Raw genomic sequence first — 25792 nt, forward strand, 5'->3', positions numbered from 1 at the left:
GTGGATCCTACCCACACGAGGCACTGCGGCCCCGTTATATAACAGGGTTTTGGTTATAGTTTGCCAGTTAGGAATTTCAATTATACTTAACTATCTTTATGTCTTTAATTACCAGATTAATTGAGCAAAATTAACCTAAGCAAATTAATCTAAGCAAAAAGCTTAGATGACAACTGATCCTGAAATAACATGTTTATGATCAAAAATTAGTTTCTTTTTTTGTATCTGCTTTACATTAATTGTCCAAATTGAGCTTATCAATTTTGGGTATTAGTATTCGTTTCAATGTATATAACTATAGTAATATATTGCTGCATTTTTCTTTTAAATTCTTAAATGCTTTCCTCTCTGCCTCTCCTGCAATATCCTTCAGAACCGATTTTTCTTTTTATTATGGCAATCTGAGCTGTTAGTGGCTAATAAATACAAAGTCCATGCCTCGGGGTAGGGCAAAGTTCAAAGACATTTGCTGCTGTATTTTCTTGTTTTTATTGGCTAGGTCCACGTTTTAGAATAACATTGAAAGCCCTAGCTCAACTTGGTCATCACAAATTGCTATGTTTTCTTTCCAGAAATGTTTTGATACCATGAGAGATACCTGTATCTCCCTTGGGTTTCATATAAGTTGTAAAGCAATTCTCACTATATCTGGTAAAAGTGAGAAAAAAAAAAACCACATACAGAAAAATAATTTCCTGTGAACTAATTATTTTCTTTTTCAGTACCTACATTTTTTCTTGCCTCCCCCCTCCCTTTTTTTTTTCTAGTACTGTTAATATTGTACGATGACCAGGATGTTATGGAGTTGGGCAGCCTTCTAAAAGAATTCATCAATCAAATGAATGTATGTGGGAATGCTTGAACTATCTTTCATCAACTTCCTTAATAAGATCTATGTGACCTTGTGTCTCTTGGCACTTCTATATGCAAGAGACTTACTATCGTCTGCAAACTTTGGATCAATCAAGCTGTCATTTGGATCCTTTATAGTTGTTGATGAGTTATTTTTGCCTTGTCAGATATATGCTCTGTCCAGAAACTAGAAATTCAATTGAGACTTTAAGCCCAACAGCCCTTCCTAGACCTGTCAGCTAAGAATTTATTAGACCTCCTTTTCAAAACTTTTCAATCAAGGTAGTAGCTATAACCATATCTTAGGGCAGTGATGGCTGACCTTTTCCACGTTGTGTGCCAAAAGTCCGCTTGCGTGCTTGCACCCATGATGCAATGCATGCGTGACTCCCTCCGTCCCTGCGCATGTATGAGCCCCTGCATGCGCACTGCGTGCCTCTGCGCATGCACGCACAACCCCCCTGCATCATACGGCTCTGCGCATGTGTGCATATCTACCCCACATGCATCTCCCCGCACATGTGCAGCAGATACTCGACAATCAGCTGGCTGGCGGGGCGCACGTGCACATGCGCAGTGGAGCTCTTCCGGGCGACCTCCTGCGTGCCGGCAGAAGTGGCTCTGCGTGCCATAGGTTCGTCATCATGGTCTTAGGGTAAAAAACCTATACATTAATTTGCTATGTGAAACATTGCTTCCTCTTGTCCGTTCTGACAAGTGGGGAGAAGGGAACTCCCATGCTGGGCTGGAGAAACAAAATGGGTCCTGAATCCTTTTGTTTTTTTCAGCCTGACTTTCCTCCACTCTGGTGCACGGAGAGGAGTGAAAATCCTTCAGCAGGTGGCAGCAGCTTTCAACCTTCCTGCAACCTTATTGTAAAACACCCTTTCTGAGCTGCTGTGACTGGAAAAGATTCTTAAAAGACCGTAAGTCAAGGACTGCCTGGTATTATCACTGAGAAATCTAGCATCACGTAGCATGCCTCAATAAATTCTCATACTTACAATTCGGAGTGGAGGCTTGTGAGGGGTTAAACTGCTTTCAGCAATATTATGATGTCCCCAACTCTTTTGTTAATATACACCGCAATGTTGGATGATGCACCAAATTGTTGTAAAAGCTTGAAACATGATGCTGTTTTTGTCATTTTGACAGCAGCAGCCATTTCTGTGGGTGCCTTGTGACAGGGACTAAGCCAACCCTATCCTATAACTGCACATTTTATCAGTACAGAGAATGTTGTGGGCAGAGGAATATTTAACAGATGGTCTTCCATCTTTCCTCCAAAGCAATCCAGAGTGTGGGCTGAGGACTCTGCCAACTGCTTTTTCAGAACACGTACATTACTCAACTCCACATTCTGTCTCTGTACAGCTTTTTGTACTCGTAGGGTAACATTCAAGGTTGACTTTCTTCATGTACCTACAAATCTGCCAAAAGGATAGCAGCCTTGAGTAGCTCATAAAGAGCACAATGGGAATATAACACATAGGGGAAAGTGACAATAACCTGCGGTATAATCTAGATTTGATTATAGCAATAAAAATTTGCCATTTTATTTTCAATTGCTTACCAGGCCATTTTCAGCCTTTTTATTATACATAGCATCCGTTTTGGAATCCAGTTCTGCTTGGATCTGGTCCCTTCTTTTCAGAACACCCTGAAATATGAAATAACAGAAAGAAATGCATCAGAAATTTTCAACAAGTAATCCTGAGAACTCTTGGCTTGTGTTAGAGTCAAAATGGGGAAGAAAGAGATTTGGGGTCCACAACTCTCTTATATGTAACACTAAGTTTCTGAGCTTTCCTGGATGTCATTTTCTGTCTGCTTGATAGGAGAGGCTAAAAGCTTTATTGTCGCATTGGTACAAGTGGGTCCATAAAGAGCTGTGCTTCCCCCCCCCCTTCCTTCTGAAGGAAAAATGACATTTATTAAATGAGTGCTACTGCCTGCTCCCCACTATGAGAACCTACAGCTGAATGCAAGCCTTGCAGCTGTCAACAGAATAGAATGGAAAAGAAATGAAACTGAGAAGCTGTGTTAATGGAAGGATGAGCCACCCCCTGCCTGCACCAAATGCAGCCTAATTGTGTGGCTGAGGGGGAGTTTAAGGGTCTAACAAATGCAATAACATCCTTTAATTTCTCATCTCACATTCCCTGCAATTAATCAGACAACCTGGCACAAGGTAGGGGTCCCATCAAATTTAATTCTAATGGGCCACACAGATGTTTCTTTGGACTTTGTTCAACTCATCCCGAGATGGTTTCCACCAAGTCTCCTCCATAAGGTGGCTCTTTTGGTAAAGTCCTATTGAAACTACTGACATTCTGCTGTTCCCCTTGGTTTGCCCACCTATCCTCCATCCTGTAGTAGAAGCCGTACAGAATATGACCCGAAATCAACCTCTGCATTCCTCTTCCTGTCTGACTCTCCTAATCTCAGTAGGCTTCTGCAGTCTTCATTAGGAGAACTGTTTGGGTGAAGGAATTTTATTGCATTATCTAAATGTCAACTGAAAATGTCTCCTAAACGTGGTCATTTCTATTTGCTGAACTAAGTCACCATGCACACGACAGCTGAACCAGGGCAATAGTAATACTTCTGTCAGTTATCTATTAAACAAATTTTTCAAGTGTATCCCACAGGGCCTTAAGGACCCTGTATCTGAAGGACCACTGTATCTCCATTAGCTGCTGCTTATCCTGTATGTTATTTACTTTCTGTCATGTTGCCCACCATGGAAGAGCATCCCATCAGAGATCCATACGGCTGTTCCCACCAAATGATACTCAGAAAGTTGCTGAAACTCTACCTATTTCCCCAGGTCTGGGAGTAGGAGGGATGCTGAGCCATTGTAGACTTTAAAAAAAATCTGCTACGGAGTCTTTCCATCTGGATTTCTTTTACTTATTTCTCACTGAACTGAGGAACTATGAAAAACTGCATTCCTTGTAGAGACCCATACAAAAGTAGGTTTATAACCAGTGGTGGGATTCAGCCGGTTTGCACCGGTTCAAGCAAACCACTTGTTAAAAATTACATCCCCTCCACCCCCATCCCCCACTATCAAAGTGGATCCTGAGTGCTGTGCTGAAATGGAGAAACGGACAATGGAGTGGCCGGTGTGAGGGAAGGAGAAGGCCACTTTTCCTCTTTTTTCTCCCTGCTCTTCCTTCTTCCCTCAGGCTGGCCGCTACGTTTCCCATTTCTCCATTGCAGTGCAGTGCCCAGGATTCACTGTAATAGTGGGGGTGGGGGTGGAGGTAATTTAACAACCGGTTTGCCCTGGGTCAGGTTGGCAATCGTGGGAGGCTCGTCCCGCATGTGCGGCAGAGCCGGAGGATGGGGATGGGCCACACCTCCCAAGACAGCCAATCTGATCCTGGGCGAAACAGTTGTTAAAATTATTTGAATCCCAACATTGTTTATAACGTACTTTGAAACTACAAATGTCTAGAGATATTCTTTCTGTGAGTTAAAATGTCCCTCAATTCAAATGGAATTCCGTCTTTTCAAACATAGTTACCTAGCCATCTCATGCAGAAGGGAGTTCAAACGTGAAGACTTATATACTCTGGAAACCTGTAATATTCTATTGTTAAAACAATCCTTGCTACTTGCAAAACAATCATTGATACACCTTGTCATGCCCTTTGGAATCTGATTCTGAGGGGGAGGTTGAGCAGCTGACAGGAGGTGGGAGTGTGGTTCCGGTGGCTGTGGAAGAAACTGGGGAAGGGCACAGTCCGGCTGGGCATTCAGAGGAAGACCCAGGGCCACCCCCTCTTCATCCTAGGGCACTCAGGAAGGAACGGAAAAGGGAGCAATGTGAGTTACTTGGGAGAAAAGGGCCTTGATTCCCTTCATTAGCTGCAGCTGGGAAAACAGGATTTTAAAAGGGCGTTTGCGCACAGCACCTTGCTGGAAGCAAAGCGTGAATTATCTTTGTTTGTCACGTCTTATCTGGGTTCTGGCGTCCTCCCAACTGTGTGTGTTTTGTTATCTTTTGAAGTCTGCAACTCGTTATCCCGCCCTGTCTCATTAATTACTGCAGTGTGGTTTGTGTTGGTTTTTATTTATAATTTATATGTACTTTGGGTTCAGACTGAATTTCTTCCCTTTAAAGACTGTTCTTGGGAGAGGTTTTTCTCCAGCCGAAGATAACTGGACATTGGGGGCCAAGTTGGAGGTATTAAAGGGACTTTACCTACTTTTGTGACTTTGTTCCTTTTCTGCCATGCCCCGGGTCATCACACACCTCCCTCAAACTAACTAGCTTTATAATAATGGCTCTTTCTCGCCTTCTTGCCATTTTCTCTCTAGGGATCCATAAATCATGTATAGTTAAGAGAAGAAAAAGGTGTATTTTGCAGGAAGGTACACAGGCATCAATGCAGGAAAATAAAATACAACATAACCCTTTCTTGCAGGGCTGCACTATTAGCCCGACTAAGAAAGCAACCGGCATCTCATGAGAACATCCATTGCATCAATGACATCAGAGGAAACTGAGCTGTTTAAGAGCTTCCAACCCAACTTACCATCAATATTTCATTATAAAGCAAATATTCATTTATAACAGGGAAAAAGCTTTCGGACAGAGCCACCATCCATTTGTCTGCAGCTTTGCAACACTGGTCGATGCCTGTAGCCATTCCTTTTAATGTATCTTCCAGATCTTCTTCCGAAGCAGACCAGAGTGTGTGAATTGGACCAAATTCCTTCATTTCATTAAAATAGTCTTGGGAAAAAAAAAGGGGGGGGGAATACACTCAGAACTTCATAAACAATCTCCCAAGCAATTATCATAAATAAACAGTGCTTTAAACAGAAGCTCTTTCTGAAGAATACAGAACTTATAACAGTTCTTTTAATGACCATTCAACATTACAATGGCACTGAAAAAACATATGACCATTTTTCAGAGTCACCACCTTTGTAGCATCCCCATGATCATCGTCATGTGATCAAAATTCAGGTGCTTGGCAACTGGCTCACGCTTAGGACCATACTTGGGTCCCCAGGTCATGTGACCAACTTTTACAACCTTTTGACAAGTAAACTCAACAGGGAAGCCAGATTCACTTAACAGCCGGGTTACTCTCTTATCAACTGCATTAATTCACCTAACAACGGTGGCAAGAAAGGTTGTTAAACGGGGCAAAGCTCACTTAACAAATGTCTCACTCACGATAGAAATTTTGGGCTCAATTGTGTTCGTACGTCAAGGCTATCTGCACTATAATCTGAAATTCTGGCATATAGCAGTAGCAATGGCACTTAGACTTATATACTGCTTTACAGCTAAGCGGTTTACAGAGTCAGCCTATTGCTCCCAACAATCTGAGTTCTCATTTTACCGACCTTGGAAGGCTGAGTCAACCTTGAGCAGGTCAGAATTGAACTGTTGACAGCTGGCAGCAAGGAGAAGTAGCTGGCAGTACTGCATTCTAACCTCTGTGCCACCACGGCTCTTCATGTGGAATCAGAGTTCAATAGTAGAGACAGGTACAGGTCTTGTTTAGCAAATGTTTGAAGTTACATTGGTGATGACGAAGTATCTTTATGACAGGCCCTCAAACTTACAACTATCACAGTGACCCAGGGTCAGGAAACTGTGATGTAGACACTTCACAATTGGTACGCATTTATTAATGTCACAGCAGTCTGTAATCATGTGATCACCATTTGTGGGCTTCACAGCAAGCAAAGTTAATGGAAAAGTTGGTAGTAAAATCACAAATTATGATCACAAAATGTTTATGTTTTGTCTGTTTGTTTGTTTGTTAAAAAAACAATAAAATTGTTTTAACAAAATGTCTCACTTAATGACCTGGATAGTTTGCTTAATGACTACAGCTAAACAGTTGTTTTAAGTCTGGTACAGTCACAGGATATTTCACTCAACAACTGCACTGCTTAGCAACAGAGTTCCAGTCCTAATTTTGGTCATTAAGTGAAGATTACCTGCATTTTTCTCCCTTCCTTCACATCTTTGTCTATTTTAACTAATTTAATGTCACTATTTATTGTTTTAACATTTCTATTGATTTGTAATGATTCTAAGCCACCTAGAGTTGCCACCAGGCAGCGTAAATTGAATGAATGAATTAAGAAATTTAGGGCCATCTTACCAAAACATCAGTTAGCAACAGATTTCCATTTAAGGATAATTAAACATATGGATGCAAGTTTAAGTCAGCTTTACATTTTAAAAAAAACCTTTTGCTTTTGCATTCAAAATGTATTATGAACTACGGAAATGCTAGTAGCCCAGAATTTGAATTGCTATATAAAATCCATTTTAAGAATTATTAAAATATTGTGCCTGAAGCACTTTTTAAAAAATCTGAAAAACAGTATATAAATGATAAAAAAATTATTTAAAGGAGCTATATTAAGGGTATGCAGACAGAACATTTAACATCATTCATGTACCCAAAATAAAAACCTGCTCACAAAAAAATGTATGCACTGATAACCCTGTTAATTTGCCCTTAAGATCCTACAGAACTCCTGGATTGCCTTTTTGTATCTCATATTGGCTTCCATAACAACCTCCGGGCACTATTTCCCCTCCCCTTTTCCAGGATTGACAAGGCTGACTGCCAAGTCCTTACACTGTGAGTGTGGCCTCTGTGCCACAGGTTTCTCCACAGCTCAGAATTCAGAAAACAACTTTTTCTTGTTAAACCATTGGCACGATTATTGCTCCGAGCCTGGTAAAATGCTTTTTCCTGAGAGGGATGGCTTTTAATGATACAGTAGTCCTGAACCATCTGTTAATTTTTTTAACAAAAAAAGCTTTTTTTTTTTAAAAAAAAAAAAAGGACACCGTGCCTTTGACCATGGACAAAATGCAAGGTCACTTTCTGGAAAAACTTCTTATACATTGCTCTCAATATTTTCCTTCTTAAAATTTACTTTACTTATTCTTTAGTTGTATATATTGGCTTTTTATTCACAGGCTGAAGGCAATGTATATAATTGCTACATGCATGTGGATATAACTACAAGGCAACAACCCTCTTCCTGGCAATTAAGAATTGAAAATACTATCCATTTGGCATCATTAGAAACTGTGTTTTTTTCTCCCTAAGCTTAATTACCATGTAAGGAATTGTAAGGAATATTTAGGGGATCTCAGTGTTAAGGGAAGAGAAAATTAAGCATCTTCTGCTTCATTTCTGTGCTGAAAATCCACCTGCTCCCTTGTTTACTCACACAAATACAGCATTTTTCTTTAGGAAACTTCCTTTTACTGGCACCAGCCTAAAATTTTAAATCTGAAACCTGTAATCTAAAAAGCAATCTGGTAGGTGGGTGGATTTTTCTGGGGGCTACAACACATAACGAAAGAAAAGCCAATTCTTTTTTTCCCCAAGCTGCAATCCTCTTAAACGTTGTCCTTTTAGGGAGAAAAATTATATCGATGGATTTTAACATTCAGCGGCTTGGGAAACAGATTGGAAAACAAGGCCAAGTTAATCCATGCAGTTGGCCATGTATCTTTCTGAAAATATCACCCATATTCTTAATTGCTCTCCCCACTGGAGCTGACAATCCCCTTTTCTTTCTTTCTTTCTTTCTTTCTTTCTTTCTTTCTTTCTTTCTTTCTTTCTTTCTTTCTTTCTTTCTTTCTTTCTTTCTTTCTTTCTTTCTTTCTTTCTTTTTTTAAAAAAAGCTCTGAGTGATTAGCCAAGTAGCCAGGCGAATGGGCATTAGATGAATTGGTGTGAGAGATGTATCTGCCTGGGACAGCAAATAGCTATGAGGGTTAAGGGTGATCCTAACTTCCATCCTTACACACAAGTTCAGGACTTACAGGAGCAGCTGCTAACTTCTTCCATTTTTAAGATGTCAGTGTCAAAGCTATTAAAATCCAATGGTTCTGCAGGAATTATTTCACAGAGAAAAAGTATTCCTTGTGATTTTCCATTTGTGAAGTGCGCCAAATGGTGGAGGAAAAAAAAGGTATAGGTTTATCTTGTTTTGCTATAAAGTTCTAAAATTTGACAGGGGGAAACATGGTCAATCTATATCCCAGGATTAATTTTGCCTTCCCCCCTCTCCCTCCTTCACTAACCTTTTTTTTCTTTGTAAACTCGGTGGGAGATTTTGTTCAATAGATTGATTTTCTGGTTAAACACATCCACGTAATCACTCATTTCTGTAAATATTTCCGGGCGGTTTTTCACAGCACTGCCACGCATCGATGAAGCCACTGCCTTGACTGTTTGTCCCATTCTGCTAAGTAAGCCAGGGCCCTGCTTCCGGTGAGATGAAAGTTCCTAAAAATTAAAGGAGGAAATCCAATTTCAAGATGGATCAATGGCTCTTATTGTACAATCGATTTAATGGAATGAAAGCCCACCTCCACAGCAAAACCCCTAGCACAATCTCAAACAATACGGAGGTCACACATAGCAGGCCTATGTGCTTCACCAACTTTGAATAACTTTGTCACTTTAAAAATACAGTAATCAGCATACATTAAAACTGAAATTCTGTTGCATACAGCTCTCAAAGGGTCACCACCTCCAAATATACACTACATAAACATGACAAAAATATAAATAAATACATAATTATGCATATGACACAGAGCCTCTGGGAGGCCAAAAAAGACCTCAAACCGGCCAAAAATCAGCGGGGAGGCGTGTGCATGCGCAGTGCAGATAAGGGGAACAGCGGGGGGTTTGCACGTACATACGCAGTGGGGTGCATTGCATTGTGGGTGCTGGCATGCGCGCACTTTTGGCACACCACAAGAAAAAGATTCGCCATCACTGTTCCATCGCAATACCTGAAACTACACTGAAAGCTGAGTGCATAAATGCAGCTCATGACTCTAATGCCATAACCTGCCTTCGTGTTACATGTAAACACAGCCACTGTTTTCCATTTTGACTGTATTGAGCTTCTGGCCAACCCCTTGTGAGAATATAGGCCAGGAGGGGAAAATAGCAACAAGGGAGGAAAGAGGGTAAATTTGGTGTAGTGGTGAAGGTGCTGGCATAGAAACCATGAAACGGTGATTTCCAGTCTTCCTTCAGCTATGAAGGCCAGTTGGGTGACTTACGGTCACTCAGTTCAATTCATATCTCAGAATTGTTGTTGTGGGGAAAATAGAAGGAAGAAGCAATATTGGTAATTTCACCCCCTGAAAGTATACAGGTAGTCCTCAACCTACGACTACAATTGAGCCTAAAATTTATGTTGCTAAGTGAGAGATTTGCTCCATTTTATGACCTTTCATGCCACAGTTGTTAAGTGAATCTTTGCAGTTGTTAAGTTAGCAAATGGTTATTAAATGAATCTGGCTTCGCCCTTCATTTTTGCTTGTTAGGTCACAAAAGGTGAATCACATGATACCAGGACTCTGCAACCATGGTAAGTATGAGTCAGTTGTCAAGCGTCTGAATTTTGATCACGTAACCATGGGGATACTGCAAAGGTCATAAGTGTGAAAAATGGTTATAAGCCACTTTTTTCAGTGCTGTTGTAACTGCGAATGGTCACTAAATTAACTCTTGTTAGTCAAAGACTACCTGTACATGAAAGAAAAGGCAGGTTAAAAATCTAAGTAAAAAACCAAATGGATTCTACCAGTCAAGGAGAAAGAAGAAAGTGAGAAGGGAAAAACTAAAGGGAAGATCTTTGCAAGGAGAGTATTTGGGCAGCTCTTAGTGGGATGGGTTTCCTAGTTAGCACCATCTATATATATAAAAAAGCGAAATACGACTCATGCATCATCACAAAATCTCCAGAACCATAAAGCCTACAAACTTGAAATTTGGCATGTATGTTCCTCTTGGCTCCTAGGTGCTCACTAAGAAAGGATTTATCTGAAATGACCATCAGAGCATTAGTATTTCGTATATTATTATTAACACACTCTGATGCTAAGGAGTTCTATTCCCCCTCCCCACCTGAAAAGAAATCTGTTCGAAATGCAAAATACAAACAGAGGAGTTTCAGTTTTTGAGTAGCAAGCAACTTTAGTACGAGTTGAGCTTAGCTACACCCAGACTCCTTGCTCACACAGCAAAGACTGCTTCAGTTTCCAAACAGCCCTCAACTCTCTCACACACTGACAGGATGCTAGCCAGATGAATACCGATGGATACTGGTAGGCAGAGGCATGATTTTTTTCCCCTTATTTTCCTCCCCCAAAACTAAGCCTGATTACATAGTTTCATAGCGAAGCACGGGTATAGAGCTAGTCCCGTGATGGCAAACCTATGGCACGCATGCCAGAAGTGGCACCCAGAGCCCTCTCCGTGGGCACGTGAGCCATCACCAGCTGATCTTCTGGTTTCCAGCTTGTGCATGTACACCGGCCAAATGGTATTTGCATGCACTGGAAACCTGAAGACCAGCTGGTCGGCACACATGCGCATGCTGGCCAGTTGGTCTTCAGGTTTCCAGTGCTCCGGCGCAAACAAAGACCAGCTGGCTGGCATGCACATGCACACCAGCCAGCTGGTTTTTGGTTTCTGGTGTTCTGGTGTACACATGCGTGTTCCAGTTTGGGCACTCAGTGCCAAAAAGGTTCGCCATCACTGAGCTAATACTATATATAAACTTGGAAAAAACAACTCAGTAATAAAATAAAATATGGGTTAATAAAAATTAATGCTAGCTAAGAAATCAGAGTGAAACAGTTGTTTTGCATTATGTAATTTATGTATGTTTAATGGTTTCATTTTCTTCATGTCTGACTCAAAGATTTTTGTATCAACATACAAAAGGTTTCAGTGTTGTTGTTTTTAGACTAATGAATTCATTTGCATGAGGTATGTGTCTGGGACTACAGTAAAAAAAAACTTACCTTAACCCAATTTGTATCCTATTTTGCTTAGACATGGCAGCTCCTATTGTATCAGAAAAATATCTGAAGGTTTCATTACCTCTGCTTGTGCAGTAAGGAAAATTTTGAAGTCCTCATTAAAAGTTAAAGTAGGATGATCAGCAATCCGGTTTAAAAACTTATGCAAAGCTTTCCTTCTTGTTTCAATGAATTCTTCATTAAATCGTTCCACAACTCCTTTCATTATGAATTTTTCAGGCAACGGCTAAATAAAGGAAGAAGTGGAAGAATGAAACTAATTAAGGTGCATTAATGCATATACACCCAAACCGCAACTCTAAAAATACAATTTCTATGCATACTATGCTTTAAAATGGAATGACTCACAACTCTTTCTTTATCGGCACAAAAGTTAATAGAGAAGGTGGGTAGAGAGAAATCTTTGTTAACATATCCACATTTTGACTTTAGCAACTTTGTCTCATTTGGGGGCAAGATTCAGAAAATGACTGGAATAAAACGGCATGATTCCATCATTCACTTTACAAAAGCTAGGCTGCCTCATTATAATGAACGCAATAGGGAAACAGCCCTCAAACTCTGTTCTCTGGTAGTCTGCCATTGCCAATTTTAGCACTCTATCTCCTTGCTGTAACCCAACTTTCTATGCAAGTCAATAAAAAGTCTTACAGGAATAATAAGTGTTGGATGCGCTTCTTCAAGTCTTCCTTTCAACCAAAGAAAGTCCTGATAGCGTCTTCTAACTTCATACTCACTGGAGTCAAATTCACCACGAGTTGTCTGCAAAGAAAACCATAAAGTAAAAAAAAAAAAGCAAAACAAAATGAGAATGAGAAACTTGTGTTAAATATACGGTGGCAATAATAGTATATGACTAGGGAAGGAACCAAACAAATTAAATTATATATAATATTGAGAATTCACAATGGATAGGATTCACCATTCAGGTCTTGTTTGTAGTCCAGGTCAACCCCTCTAAGACCATATGCTTTCTTTCATTCCTTTCAACTGAATCTTCATGATCTAAAAAGTGCCCACATAACTTTCTCATTGCTTTAAGCTGTTTCTTCCAAGCAATAACTCAGGTATATACAACTGCAGTTCAGAACTCTGACCATCAACCAGGGCCTTTGATCATTCAAGCATGTTCTAGAATTTTACATAATATTCTAGCATAAAAACTTTGCAGCAGCTCACAATCTGGCACTCTCCATAGATTTTACACTAGAACCCTAAGCTTCCTCAGTGCAGCCTTGGATGAGGATGATGAGATTTATAGACCCAATACATCTTCAGGGCACCACTTGAAGAAGGCTGATCTAAAACCTTTTAAGCTTTCCAACAACTTTAGAAGAAATTGCAGAGATCTTGAAATGGTACAAAACTTGAAGGCATCTGTCTTGCTAGCAAGAGAATAAGCTCTAGAACCGTGATGGAGAACCTATGGCATGCATGCCACAGGTGACACGCAGAGCCACGTGTGTGGGCACGCGAGCTCTAGCCAAACTTACCTGCACTGCGCATGCGCACACCTCCCAGCTGATTTTTGGTCTGTTTTGAGGCCTTTTTTGGCCTCCCAGAGGCTCGAGGGAAGCCTCTGCAGCCTTTGGAAGCCGAAAAACAGGCCCGTTTTATCACTTCCTGTATTTCTGGAAATACTGGAAGTAACGAAACAGGCCTGTTTTTCGGCCTCCAAAAGCTGCAGAGGCTTCCTTCAAGCCTCTAGGAGGCCGAAAAAGGCCTCAAACAGCCCCAAAATCAGCTGGGATGTGCACGCATGTGCAGTGCAGGTAAGGGAACAGCAGGGGGTGTTGTTGTGCATGTGCAGGGGGGGCAGGGCACATTGCATTGTGGGTGTCGGCATGCACACACAAGTGCTATCGTGCACGCGCTTTTGGCACACCACAACAAAAAAGTTTGCCATCACTGCCCTAGAAGATATACAATAGGGCTCACTTCCAAAGACAAATCATGCATACATTGGCTATCCTAGAGCAGGAACTTGGGGAAAAATATGTTTGCAAAAATATAGCTCCAAAATACTTAAGCACAAATTATAGATAAATATACAATGAAATGAAAAGACTGTATATATAGGAACAATCATATTGAAGCTTCTCTACAGTCCAATAAACCAAGATTTCCTATTGCAGTATATGTTAACTTTGATTTAAATTGATTCATAAATGCCTACCTGAATTCCAATTCCACTATTCCCTTCTGGGATAAGCAATCACACGCAAAGTGCAAAGAAAGAATAAGAAACAAAAAGTCAAAGAAATGTAGGCATGAAGAAGAAAAAAAAAGAAAACGTTAAATCTAGTTTCCATCAATTTCATTCACATTACATCTCCATATCTTCCTATCCCTGCAAAATGTCATTATAATCACTATGTTTATATACTGTATCATCAGCCACTGACTTTTGTTCTCAACCACTCCCTTTCCCAATACCATATCAAATTTATTGAACCATAACATTCTCCAAGTCTTCGCTCTTTCTATTCCACTTACTCTCCTGTTATATACTTGTTCTGCAATTCAGCCCTCTTTTATTTTCTCTATATGATTAAGGTGTACTTCTATGATATGGGTCATTTATTTTTGTATCAAATCCACATTCATTCATCAACTGAGCATTGAGTCTTGGACTTTTCTTTCTTGCTTGACCACAAACACTTCTTGAGTACACTGTTCCTATTACATTCACCTTATTTTATTGTTTCTCCTGAAATACTCCACCCTTACTTCTTGTAACAAATCACACAGAAACATATTTACAGCCATCTTGTTCTACAAATCCTCCTACTTTAGAGCAGGCTACATGCCACCCACTGCTTTTCTATCATCATTTACATATTTCAAAACTTCTTTGCTTGCTTCCCCATTTTTTGTAAATTTTTGACCAAAATACACAAATTCATCTAATTGCTTTGGGTTTTGTAAAAACCATATGCATGACTTGTCATTGTTCTCTCAATGTTCCGCATCAAACACGAATACTTTGGACTGTGATGTATTAATTTTCAGAACCATACTCTGCATGGCATCATATAATTTATCTCGATTGACAAAATGGTATCTACTGTATACAAAAGGACAGGAACATTCACATTCCCAACTAATATACCTTTAAGATCTGACTTCTACAATGCAAAACCATCCTTCCATGGGCCCAACACCTGAGAAAAGAGTCAGGTTTTTAAAGCCTGCATGAGAGGCAATAGTGTGGCGGCTACATTTCTGAAAGGATGTTGTTCCAGAGGCAGGTACCGAAACAGGGTCCGGTAAGATCAGATATCTACTGAGACCTATAAGATGACATTGATATACTACTCTTATAATTAGAAACAACCTTCAACTCCAGATGACACAAAACGTTCTGTAATTCGTCTGAAAATCAACAAATGTGTAATAAACCTGCTTTCTCACATTCAAATATTTCTCAGTGATCTGCTGATTAACAAAACTATGCCTTTTAAACTCCTTGGCATCACTTGAGACTTTCAAGAGGAGATTGGACTGCCATTTGTCAGAAATGGTGTAGGGTTCTCCTGCTTGGGTGGTGGATTAGAATAGATGACCTACAAGGTCCCTTCCAACTCTGATTATCTGTTATCTGCATAAAGCCACACTGCAATTCTTTTGTGCATTGTCCAATCTTGTGGCTTTTTAATCAAACATGTCAAACATATTCCCAAGCACACTTAACACATCAACATTACTATGATTTTTGATTCACTCTTGCTACTTTTCCTTTTATATAAGATAGATATATTCCAAATGTCAGGAGTGAATACAGCCTTCAAACATATTTTAACCAAGTCATACAGATACTCCATAACCAAATCATATTTTAATATTTCTCCAATTGCACCATTCGGCCTAATCATTTTTCAATATTCTTACAGCACTCCTTTTCATCAATTTTTTTCCTCACGCTGTACTCATAGCAGTGGTCGCCAACCAGTGGGCCCTGAGAAAATTTTGGTGGGCTGCAAAGAAATCTCAGCCCCAGAGCACCCCCCCAAAGCAATTAATCCAGGCTGCTCGGAAACACAAGGCTGCGCGGCCCACATGGCCCACTGGAACCCTCCCCGCCCACTCACTCCTTACCCGGTAAGCTTGCCTGTTAAATTGCTATTTTTCCTTTTTCCAACCATCATCTGTTCTGCTGTGCCAGGAGATTTAGATTAGCTAGGAAGCAGGAAATGGTTGTATTTCTTGCTTTCTAGCTAGTCTTTAGATCTTCAGCTCAGCGCAGCTGAACCTCCCTTAGGACTGAAGGTTTGCTTGCAAGCAAATTACGACAAGCAAATTTGAGAGACTGAGCTAGCCGATGGTAGATAGATCACTGAATGATTCTGTGAGCAAGTCAATCTGCCCACTTTGCCTGATTTTGGGTAAAAGTTGCTCTTTTTTTATACAAAATTCAATATTTATATAAATATTTATAATATTTATATACAAGCCATGCCCAGCCAGTCACATGACCACCAAGCCATACCCACAAATTAGGCCATGCCCACAGAACCGGTTAGTGGTCCCTGGGATCTAAAATTATGAGTTTGGTGGTCCTTGAGGTCCTCTCCTTACTCCTGTATCCTTCATTAATACTCACAAGTTGTCATCCCAAACAATAAGATCAGCCTTTTTTCTTTCTTTCATGCCTTTTCAGGTGTATAAATGGATGTGCTTATGATTAAAATAATTTCAAAATAAAATTAACAGAAGATCCTTTTCTAAGCAAGATCTCAATGGTCTAATCACTTTTTTTTCTGCATTCTCTCAGCATGTTCCCACTCATCCATTCACATCAGTTAACAGCATATTAGACTGCCATTAATCCTGGATGTTGCATAACCGTTCCCAAATGGTATTTTTAATTCTTCAATTATCAGCATTCATTGTAGCACAATAGGCAACATTGCCAATGTATGGATTCTTGCTTTTTCATTCATACCCGTAATAACCTAGAGGGCACAACTTCCTACTTTTTGACATTCAATTTAGGGCATTCATTCAATTAAACCTATTAAATTAAACCTATATCTTTGGATTCCAAAGGTACTGTGCACATACTCATTAACTCCATTCTACAAGACTCAATCAACTTCATTCAGATATAGCAACTCCTTTTCCTTTCCTTGAAATTCAGACACATTTTCTTTACTTTACTTTCAGTTATTAATTCATGATGTTTATCATTAACTCTTTTTGCATTCCAAGTCACTGTCTTCCGAGGATGTTATGGTTGTAGGTAAAATCATCACATTTTTATGTAACACATTTTAATAAGATAAAGTGTAGGCTACATTATCAGCCATAATCATGCCCATCATATATTTTGTTTATCTTGTTAGTGATTAAAAGTAATTAATACTTGTTAAGTTTGGGCACATTTTTACCAATATGCCACATAGATTTGATTTTAGCCGAAGAACAAAGAGTTGGGACTTAAATGCTTCAAAATGAAGGTGCTCCTTTTTTCTAAGAAAATTCTTAGAGAGTATAAGTAGGAAATGAATGTTTTCCAAATTGAGTAGATAAAGATGTTAAAATATGTCCATAAATTTCCTTCAAATTTAGATATTCTTATCTATTTTTTCATAAATACTTTCACATTTATATATGCTCTTTGAGTCCTCTATTTCCAGAATGCAGCAAATATGTGAGGCCACAGCACATGCAATTATTAGATTTCCTACACTGCAAATATTTAGATTCTTATTGCAATCTATCTATACAATGCAAAAATACTGAATTTTTGTTGTTGTTTTGTGTTCTGACTTATATAAGCACCTTGAACCTATTCAGTCAACATTTATTGGAATTATATTGTGAATCCCTCTCTTTGTTCCAGATGCTCTCCTTTGGATAGAATTGGGAAGTTCCTCTGTAGCAGTCTAAATGAAAAACTTCGACCTAAAATCCTAGTTAAGACAATCCTTTTAGATGAAAATCTGGCTCAGGTGAATTTTGATGGAAAAGTTAGCACATGAGGAAACTTTTCTTTCAATTAAAAAAGAATTTCGTGTCATGTTGATAATGCATAGGATTCTTCTTAGTAAATACATTTCACCTTATGTCAAATATGCACAGAGGAATCCAACTAATTTAATGAACATGATAGACTTCAATAAGGAACATTGGCTGATACTGGTAGCAGAATATGTAGAATTCTCTCCTCAGTAAGATCCGTGTCTTCTAATATGCTTTCAATTCTTCATCAGAGAAGATCTTAGGACTGTAATTCCAATGTACGTCCCTAGAGATTCTGCTTTGGGTTTGTATTCCCTGACAGATCTTACAAATCCTGTAAGTAACATAAATAATTCATAGAGTCTACTGATAAACAAACACAGTTGGGTAAAATGATAAATATATTCAATGCAAAGCAAATGAGTTGTACTTGCTACTCAGTTGCTTGCTTTCCTCTGATCTTTCTACAACTGTTTCAAAGCCAAGACTCATCAAGTTATTTATCACCAATATTATCACCAGGATTTTTTTTTTTACTGAATAATTCAGCTTTTCTTCAGTGCTAGGTCTTAGAAATTCTTTCTATAGGTGTATCTCTTTGCATTTCACCTCTACACTTGTTCACAAATTGTGATTACAAAATGTGTGGGATGTTTTCTTTGGAGTACTTGTGCTTATATTTTCCTTGCCAGGGCACCCAGTTCATTCATAACACATAGTTTATCCTCAAGAGTCTCATCAACTGTATTTAACAATGATGTATCTGGTCATGGCTAACATCTTGCACAGGAGAGTAAAATATGAGCCAGCAGCCATAGCTAAAAAGATGGACATTTCAGCTTAGCATTACATGTGGCATGGCTTAAGTAGCCACATCCCAGCTTCTGAAAAATTAATCTTGCCAAAGCAGGATTTCTTACATTTGTACTAAAAAAAAAAAATCCATGAAAAGCAAAGAGCTTCATCTCTGAATACTATTATCATAATGTTTGAAGATCCAACTTCAAATACCCCAAAAAAGGAGTTTCGATGTACATATAAAATTCTCCCTCGTCATATCATCTAGCACAGGGGTATCAAACTCACATTGTTACGGCTGCGTCATGTGACATATCGGGACTTTTTCCCCCTTCGCCAAACTGGGCATGGGCGTGGCCAGCACGTGATGCATCCGGCCCGCAGGTGGGGAGTTTGACAGCCCTAATCTAGCAAGTGCCAGGAAATGGGCCTTCTCTGTCATAGCACCTACTCTCTAAAATAGCATCCTTTCAGGCCAGGGGTGTCAAACTCGCATCATCACAGACACGTCACAAGACATATCGCAATTTTTCTTCTTTGCTAAACCGCGTGAGGGCATGGCCAGAGTGTGATGCATCCGGCCCGTGGCCTGGAAGTTCGACATCCCTGTCCATCAGGTGATAGATAGCTGAGTCCATCAGGGCCCGTTTAGATGTGTCATGAGAGGTAGGACAGCTGACAAAAAATGATGGAGGGGGGGCGAAAAATTTGAGTCGAAGGCCCAATGATATTGTACTGATGACCCAGTTAGTTGATTCCTCCCATCTGGATTAAAAAAAGGTCAAACGACCTCCGATGGGAGGGGAGTGGATACAGTTACTTAAAGCGCCTGAATGAATGACCTCCTCCCCCTTGAAAGGGCCACTTCCCCGAGAATTGTTGTTGTTTGGGTTGGCGGTCCTGCTGTTGTTCCCGACGAGGGGGAAATGTTGTCTGGTTGCAACTGAAGCGAGGGGTGTTGACTGGCCTGAAGGTTTGCGTTCTGGGGTATATGGTGTGTTGAAAATCTGACCCCCTGGAGGAAGTAGACAGCACCTTTCTCTTGTCTCGTGTTTCCATCATGTACGGCTCTAAGGCTGCTCCAAAGAGGTTTTCTCCTGAGCAAGGGGCCGCCGCCAACTTCCACTTACGCTTGGAGTTGGTCTGCCAGTTATGCATCCACAGCAGGTGCCCGGCAGACATGGAAGAGGCCACTGCCTTTGTGGTGAATTTGATGGAGCTTAAGGTGGCGTCGGCGGTGAACATGGCTGCCGCTATTATTTTGTTGAGGTCCTGGTGGGACCTAACATCGGGAATGGGAACTCTGTCCTGAAGTTGACACAACCAGTGAATAGACAACCTGGTAAAAAATGAGGCCGTGGTGGAAGCTTTCACGGCCCAAGCTGCGGCCTGGTGTGTGCGCTTCCGAGTTCGTTCCGACTATTTGTCCTCTGGTCGTAAAACATACTCCAGTTCCGTAGGGGTACCTGAGGAAGCAAAGGTGGCTAACAGCGGGGAATCTACTGCTGGGAGAACTAATGCATTAGCCAAGATGGGACTTACATTAAAAAATCTCTTGTCCTGGGAAGAAGGGTGAGGCCCTGACAGGGGGTTCTGACACTGGTCCTTTACTACATCCAAGAACAACAAGGGAGATGGGAGAACCTCATTTCAGACCACCGGTTTGGAAAATAGTGCGTCTCCCTGGCTCGAGGGGCCAGCCTGTGGTTCCGGGGCCACTTCTTCTGGGCTTAACTGGGCTGTAACCAAAGCCTCTGTAGTAAGAGGCAAAACTAGGAGGGGTTAAAGACAGCAGTTGTGGACGGTTGTTCTGGTTTGGTTTCCTCTTCATCAGAGAGGAAGGAGTCTTTAATTTCCCCCTCTTCCTCTTCTGCGGAACTGCCCTGTTCAGAGTGGTAAGAGGATCCCCTGTCATCCTGTCCCTCCCAGCTATACATAGGTTCCAAAGTGGGAATCTCCCTCCATGACAGAAGGAATAAAGGATACCTGAGCCTCCGCCCGGGGGGTGGAGGAGCTGTTTGAAACCTTCAGCAATGCCCTGTCCGACTGCCACCGAAACTACTTCCTGGATGTCTTGGGGCCTGTTCTCCCGAGGAGGAACTATTTCTCTAAAGCCTCATGTCTTCTCTTTTCTGCCCTAAGTTTTGAGGAATGCTAATTAACTTAGAGTCCAGAGACAATAGCTCATATGTCCAAGAGCTGAGCCGAAAAGCTGGAGCTCTCAGCAGAGGCGAACCTTTTATAGTGGCAAACTCAGCTCACGTCATAAGAAGGCGGAGTTATACCCAATGTTGGACTCTAGAGCAGCGTGACGGAGAATTGGCTGTTAAGCTACCCATAGGAGTTGTAACTGACTGACCTGGGAATCTGAAAAATAAATATAGAAACTTCCTCTGTATAATTATAAACGGAGTCATTATATTTTCTTGAGATCTAATAAGAGCACCTGCTGGTTGCATTATTTCTTTTCTTGAAAAGCATTCCATTTGCTATCCCATCTGCAATCAGGAATATGTTTAATGACAGGCAGCTTCGATATAGTTTAAATAAATAAGTTAATAGTCCCATTTGAAATTTCATGCAGTTTTAAAAGCAGTTTGCTACTACTGTCAGGGAACTCCAAAACAGAATCTCTTTGGAAATCTGTTGCAATTATAATTTGGACAGCTGCAATCCTGAAAACACCTGGTTTGAAAAGCTTGCACTATATCTACTTTCTGGAACTAATGCAAATGTCACAACTGCTCTTATTTACTTTTTAAAACTTACTGTCTTCTTCTGAACACTTTACTCTGACAATTTGCCATGAACATCTATGTAAATGAAATCCATGCTCTTTTAGCAAGCCATGGAACAGGATGATATGTCACCCAGTTTTTTTAAAAAGTTCATTTGTATTTTATATTTGTGGGTTCTCCAAAGTGAGCAGTTAAAGTTGATATTGTTATAGCTGATTTTTCTTCATTTTTTGGTCTAAAAATGCATTTGATATACATTATATGTTGCCTAATGTTGCCATGGTAATTGGGGCAGCTTATACATTTATTGAATGGTCAATTAATAATTAAATCATGGTTTGCTCTACCAAGATCTATAAGGCCTTAAATTTTTAAAAAGTGGTACTTTACTATAAGAGGAAACAAACCTTGGTGACTATTCTGTAAGTGATGAATGTCTCAATGGCAGTAATATAGCTTTCTGGATCATCAACCGTTATGAAAAGATCCTTTCCTTCTGGTTCATCCTCAAATTTGTACTGATTTATCATCGAAGATGGAGATGTTGGCATCGAAGGACTGAACGAGTTCACCTCCATGAGTGACGCATCCTGTGAAAATAAACAAGGCAATGGGGGGAAAAGTCATCAGGGTTAGCAAAAGATAATGCCATAAAAGCAACATGGGACTGCTGCTATAATATACAATTGATGAATTACAGTTTGTAAGGCAAAATACACAAGTCTTATATTTCAGGCTCAGTCTGTTTTTTTTTTTTTTTGTTAATGACTCACAGAAGACTAGTTGCCATTAATGAATGTCATGCTGCTTTGTCCAGGAGTTTGAAGGAAAAATGATATATATTGAGTCAGTTCTGAAATTTCAGCTGAAATAATAGATTTACTTTAGATAGCTCCTTATTTGGTGAGAAAGAACAGTATCAATAGTGCTGTGTGTACATACTTACAATTATGTCTCCTAGAGAAGTAATTGATAAAACATTACTGCTCTAGAACTGACCAGCTTTTTTTACTCCTTCTCTGTGTAACAATTATTCCAGAGTTTTTAAAGGTGGTTCCCTAACATTTCACTTTGTTGGCAAAAAGATCTCAGCCGGCTGTTCTTTTCTTTTCTGGCATGGAAAACAGGTTGCTCGCTTCTCAAAAATCAACCAGAGAGAGATGGAAAACATAGCAATCAATCAATGAGCTACAATAGCCTTTCTTTCTTGAAAATACACTCGGAATTGGGGTCTAAAACTTTCCCTGGTCTCCAAAGTTCATCCATGTTTTCTTCCTCTTTCCAGCAAGAGTTCCCTAGTTAATATGGCACTGAATTTAGCCCTGCAGATCACTTTTTTCTTATACAACGCTGGTTGAATCGTACAATGGTAATGTTGCATGTATCTTTTCCTTGGAGGTTATAATACAAAGTGTTAAGCAACTAAAAAAGAACAATAGTGCTTCTGGAAATCACTGAATTGCTACAGAAGCCCTCATTTGCACTCAGTCTTGCAGAATAGAAGTATAACACATGTACACAGTCTCCAATTTGGTGCTATCAAGACACCTATATTTATTTTATTTTTATCCTGCCTTTATTATTGTTTTTAAGCAACTAAAGGCAGCAAATGTATTTAATACTCTTTCTTCTTCCTGTTTTCCTCACAACAATCCTGTGAGGGTTAGGTTGAGAAAAAATGACCGACCCCAAGTGATCCAGTTGGTTTTTTGTGCCTACGGTAGGACTAGAACTCATGGCCTCTTGGTTCCTAGATCAGCACTTTAACCACACTATAATAACCAGTATGAATGTTTTTCTCAGTTTTATTATGAATTAACTTGATTAACCAACTTAACTAATTTTAACCAGGCCACCAGTTTTCATGAGCCTTGCAGTGTAATAATAAGGCTTAACCCAGAGATGATTTTAAGCATGTGATATTTAAAGAAGTACTTGGAATTATCCTACCCAATTTTCAAAAATCGTATCTGCAGGCTTTTTGATCTTGAAGTGTGATGCATTTGCTCATTCTGCATTCCTACAATATTATGATTAACTTTCCTCATTCCAGGGGCAACTGACTTTCAAAGAATATTTGGTACGAAGTGCAACTGAATGGGATCCATCTGTTTATGGAACCTTATATTATGGTAGTTCAATAAAAATGTTATATAAAATACACATTTCTTTAAAAAACAACCCAACAGCTCAACAACAAATACTACTATAATTTAGGTCTACTGAAAGATAGTAGTTCAACCATTACAGGTAATCCTTGATTTATAACTATTCATTTAGCAACTATTCAAAGTTACAATGGTACTGAAAAAAATGACTTGTGATTGGTTCCTGTGCTTACAACAGTCAAAATGGCAATTGGTTCACATTTATGATGGGTACAGCATCCTGGGATCACGTGATTGCTATTTGCAACCTTCCTAGTCAGCTTCAGACAAGCAAAATTAAAAGGGGAAGCTGGATTTGGTTAATGACCACATGATTCACTTAACAGTGATTAGCTTAAGAACTGTGGCAAAAAAAGTCACTTAACCTTGCTTGGCAAATTTTGATCTTTATTATGGTCGTAAGTCAAGCATAAGTTGTAGCTGGTCACAAGGAACTTTCATACTGTGGCATAACTGCTCTGCCAAGGAACACTTCAAAGACACTATATTTATTTAGACATAATTTTATCCTTTGGAGTAGCGGTTCCCTCCCCCTTCATGATCAGAATATTTGTTGCTGTATATTGTTTTCCTGGTTATGAGATTGGAGGCAATTTTTTTATTATCAAGACCGGAAATTCTCCTCTACAGAAACTAAAGGAAAAGACAAAAAAAAGAAAAGATAGATGTAGTTTACTAAAACCACAGAGACTTTTAAGGAAAGGCAAAAGAAACTTGAAGTGAAGTTGAAGGAGAAAAAAAATAAAGTAACGATATAAAATCTGAGCAGCTCTGTCAAGTTCAATTTTCTTCTTTCTCCATTTTTCTGACCTCATGTTAAGTTTTCTGACCCTTTCTCTTACAGCTTGTTCCTGATGAATGCCCTTCCTTCTGCAATTCTTTCTCTTTTATTATATTCAAGCACCTTCTTACTTCACATCTATTCACTTTAGCCTTTTCCCTCTCTCCCTATCGATTGGCTTTTGTTTGTACTTTCCTTTTCCCCTCCCTGTGCCTTCCACAATGTGTCTTCCACTGCTGATTGTAATCCTGCAGACAAACCTAGTTTAATTTTTATTTTTTGAAGCTGTGGGTATGTTGGAGAGAGATTGGCAGAGCCAGGGCATGGAGTCAAGCAAGGAATCAGCCTGCAATCCCTACCCAGGCATAAGAGGGCAAACTCCAATTTCCCCTTTACTGCCCTTGAAACTTAACTAGTCTTACCCAGGTGCAAACTGTCCGTCTGAGAAGATTCCTGTATATAGGCTTGAGCAATAAACCAGTTAATTGGACTCTTCACATGTGGTCTTGGTTGTTCATGCCTGACAGAGTGATTTCAATAGAAATTTAAAGCATTTTCTCTCATTAGACAGTTGTCACAGTTAAACTCATACATTTATATAAAAAAAAACCTATTGTATAATGTGGAAAACAAAGTCATGGACAGGTTACCTCAAGGAATTTTTTTTTGTAGCTAAGTAACCCATCTCTTCTCACTTCAGTTATCTAGTATACAAATTAGCTCTTTCTCTTCAGTGCCAATTCTATCAGAACCTTTACATTACATATTATTGGGTTTATGTGTTCCGAATCCAAAAACAAGACTAATGAATCAATATAATCTATTAACTATTTTTGAAACTTGAAAGGTAACAGATAATGAGCAGTTGACAATTTATGGGGAAGGTAGTACAAAGGCTATTTAAAGCTAACATAAAAAGCACTCAAATAAGTAGTAGGGGTGTTTAGCCTATTATGCAATTCACTAAGAGAATGTAAGGAGTTCAGAGAGCAACAGGGGTATAGGGCAGGTTTTCATGAACTGTTTTACACAGTGTTTAGCTATAGGAGATAAAGAGAATCAGAGAGAGACTCTTTTCACCACAAAGAAATCCAGCATTTCGGAGGCTGCTTACCACTGGAAAGAAAGTAGGAAATGTGTTATATGGGCCCCATTAGTTAAGGTTCAATGGCAGACAAAGGGTACCGTTTGCACAGATACCAAATGACCTGGGACGAAAAACAGCACATCTCTGCATTGAAAAGAGAAAAGAATTTATTTGCAGCTTGTGAAGATCAGGGTTAGATGGATCCTCAAATAGCTGGTAGGGAAAGAAAGGTAGACGCTCCTTATTAGTAACTGGTTTGTCAATGCTGTTTAATTGGATTTGGGCAGGGTGCTCCTTGGCTCCTGAAATACCAGTTCTCTTAGAGCCAGGGATCAAGACTAGTTTAAAGGCTGCAAAGTAATAAACCATAGTGGATTCTGGCTGAAGCTGGCTGACTAGGAAAATCCAGGTCAGTAGATGTCCATCGGATATCCAGGAAAACTGGAAGGAAATGCATACTGCTGTAAGATCTAGCAATCTTCTTAGAGCACCACCGCAAATCCAACTCAATGGACGATCCTCTTCTTGTCTGAGGAGGATTCTGGG

At 39.7% G+C, this 25792-nt stretch overlaps 1 protein-coding gene across 1 annotated transcript in view; it reads right to left on the minus strand.

Annotated features, from left to right (window-relative positions):
- SNX7 (sorting nexin 7) overlaps positions 1 to 25792 on the minus strand; it is a 57231-nt gene that overhangs the window by 22057 nt on the left and 9382 nt on the right. Inside the window, exons 2-7 of the mRNA XM_026700333.2 lie at positions 21618 to 21800; positions 12362 to 12472; positions 11772 to 11936; positions 8945 to 9149; positions 5400 to 5599; positions 2426 to 2512 (exon numbers count right to left, since the gene is read on the minus strand). Coding sequence (XP_026556118.1) covers positions 2426 to 2512; positions 5400 to 5599; positions 8945 to 9149; positions 11772 to 11936; positions 12362 to 12472; positions 21618 to 21800 — 951 coding nt within the window. The remainder of the gene's footprint in view (positions 1 to 2425; positions 2513 to 5399; positions 5600 to 8944; positions 9150 to 11771; positions 11937 to 12361; positions 12473 to 21617; positions 21801 to 25792) is intronic.

Source organism: Pseudonaja textilis, chromosome 3 (genome assembly GCF_049901715.1).
Source record: "Pseudonaja textilis isolate UNSWEBS1 chromosome 3, rPseTex1.2, whole genome shotgun sequence".
NCBI classification, from domain to species: Eukaryota; Metazoa; Chordata; class Lepidosauria; order Squamata; family Elapidae; genus Pseudonaja; species Pseudonaja textilis.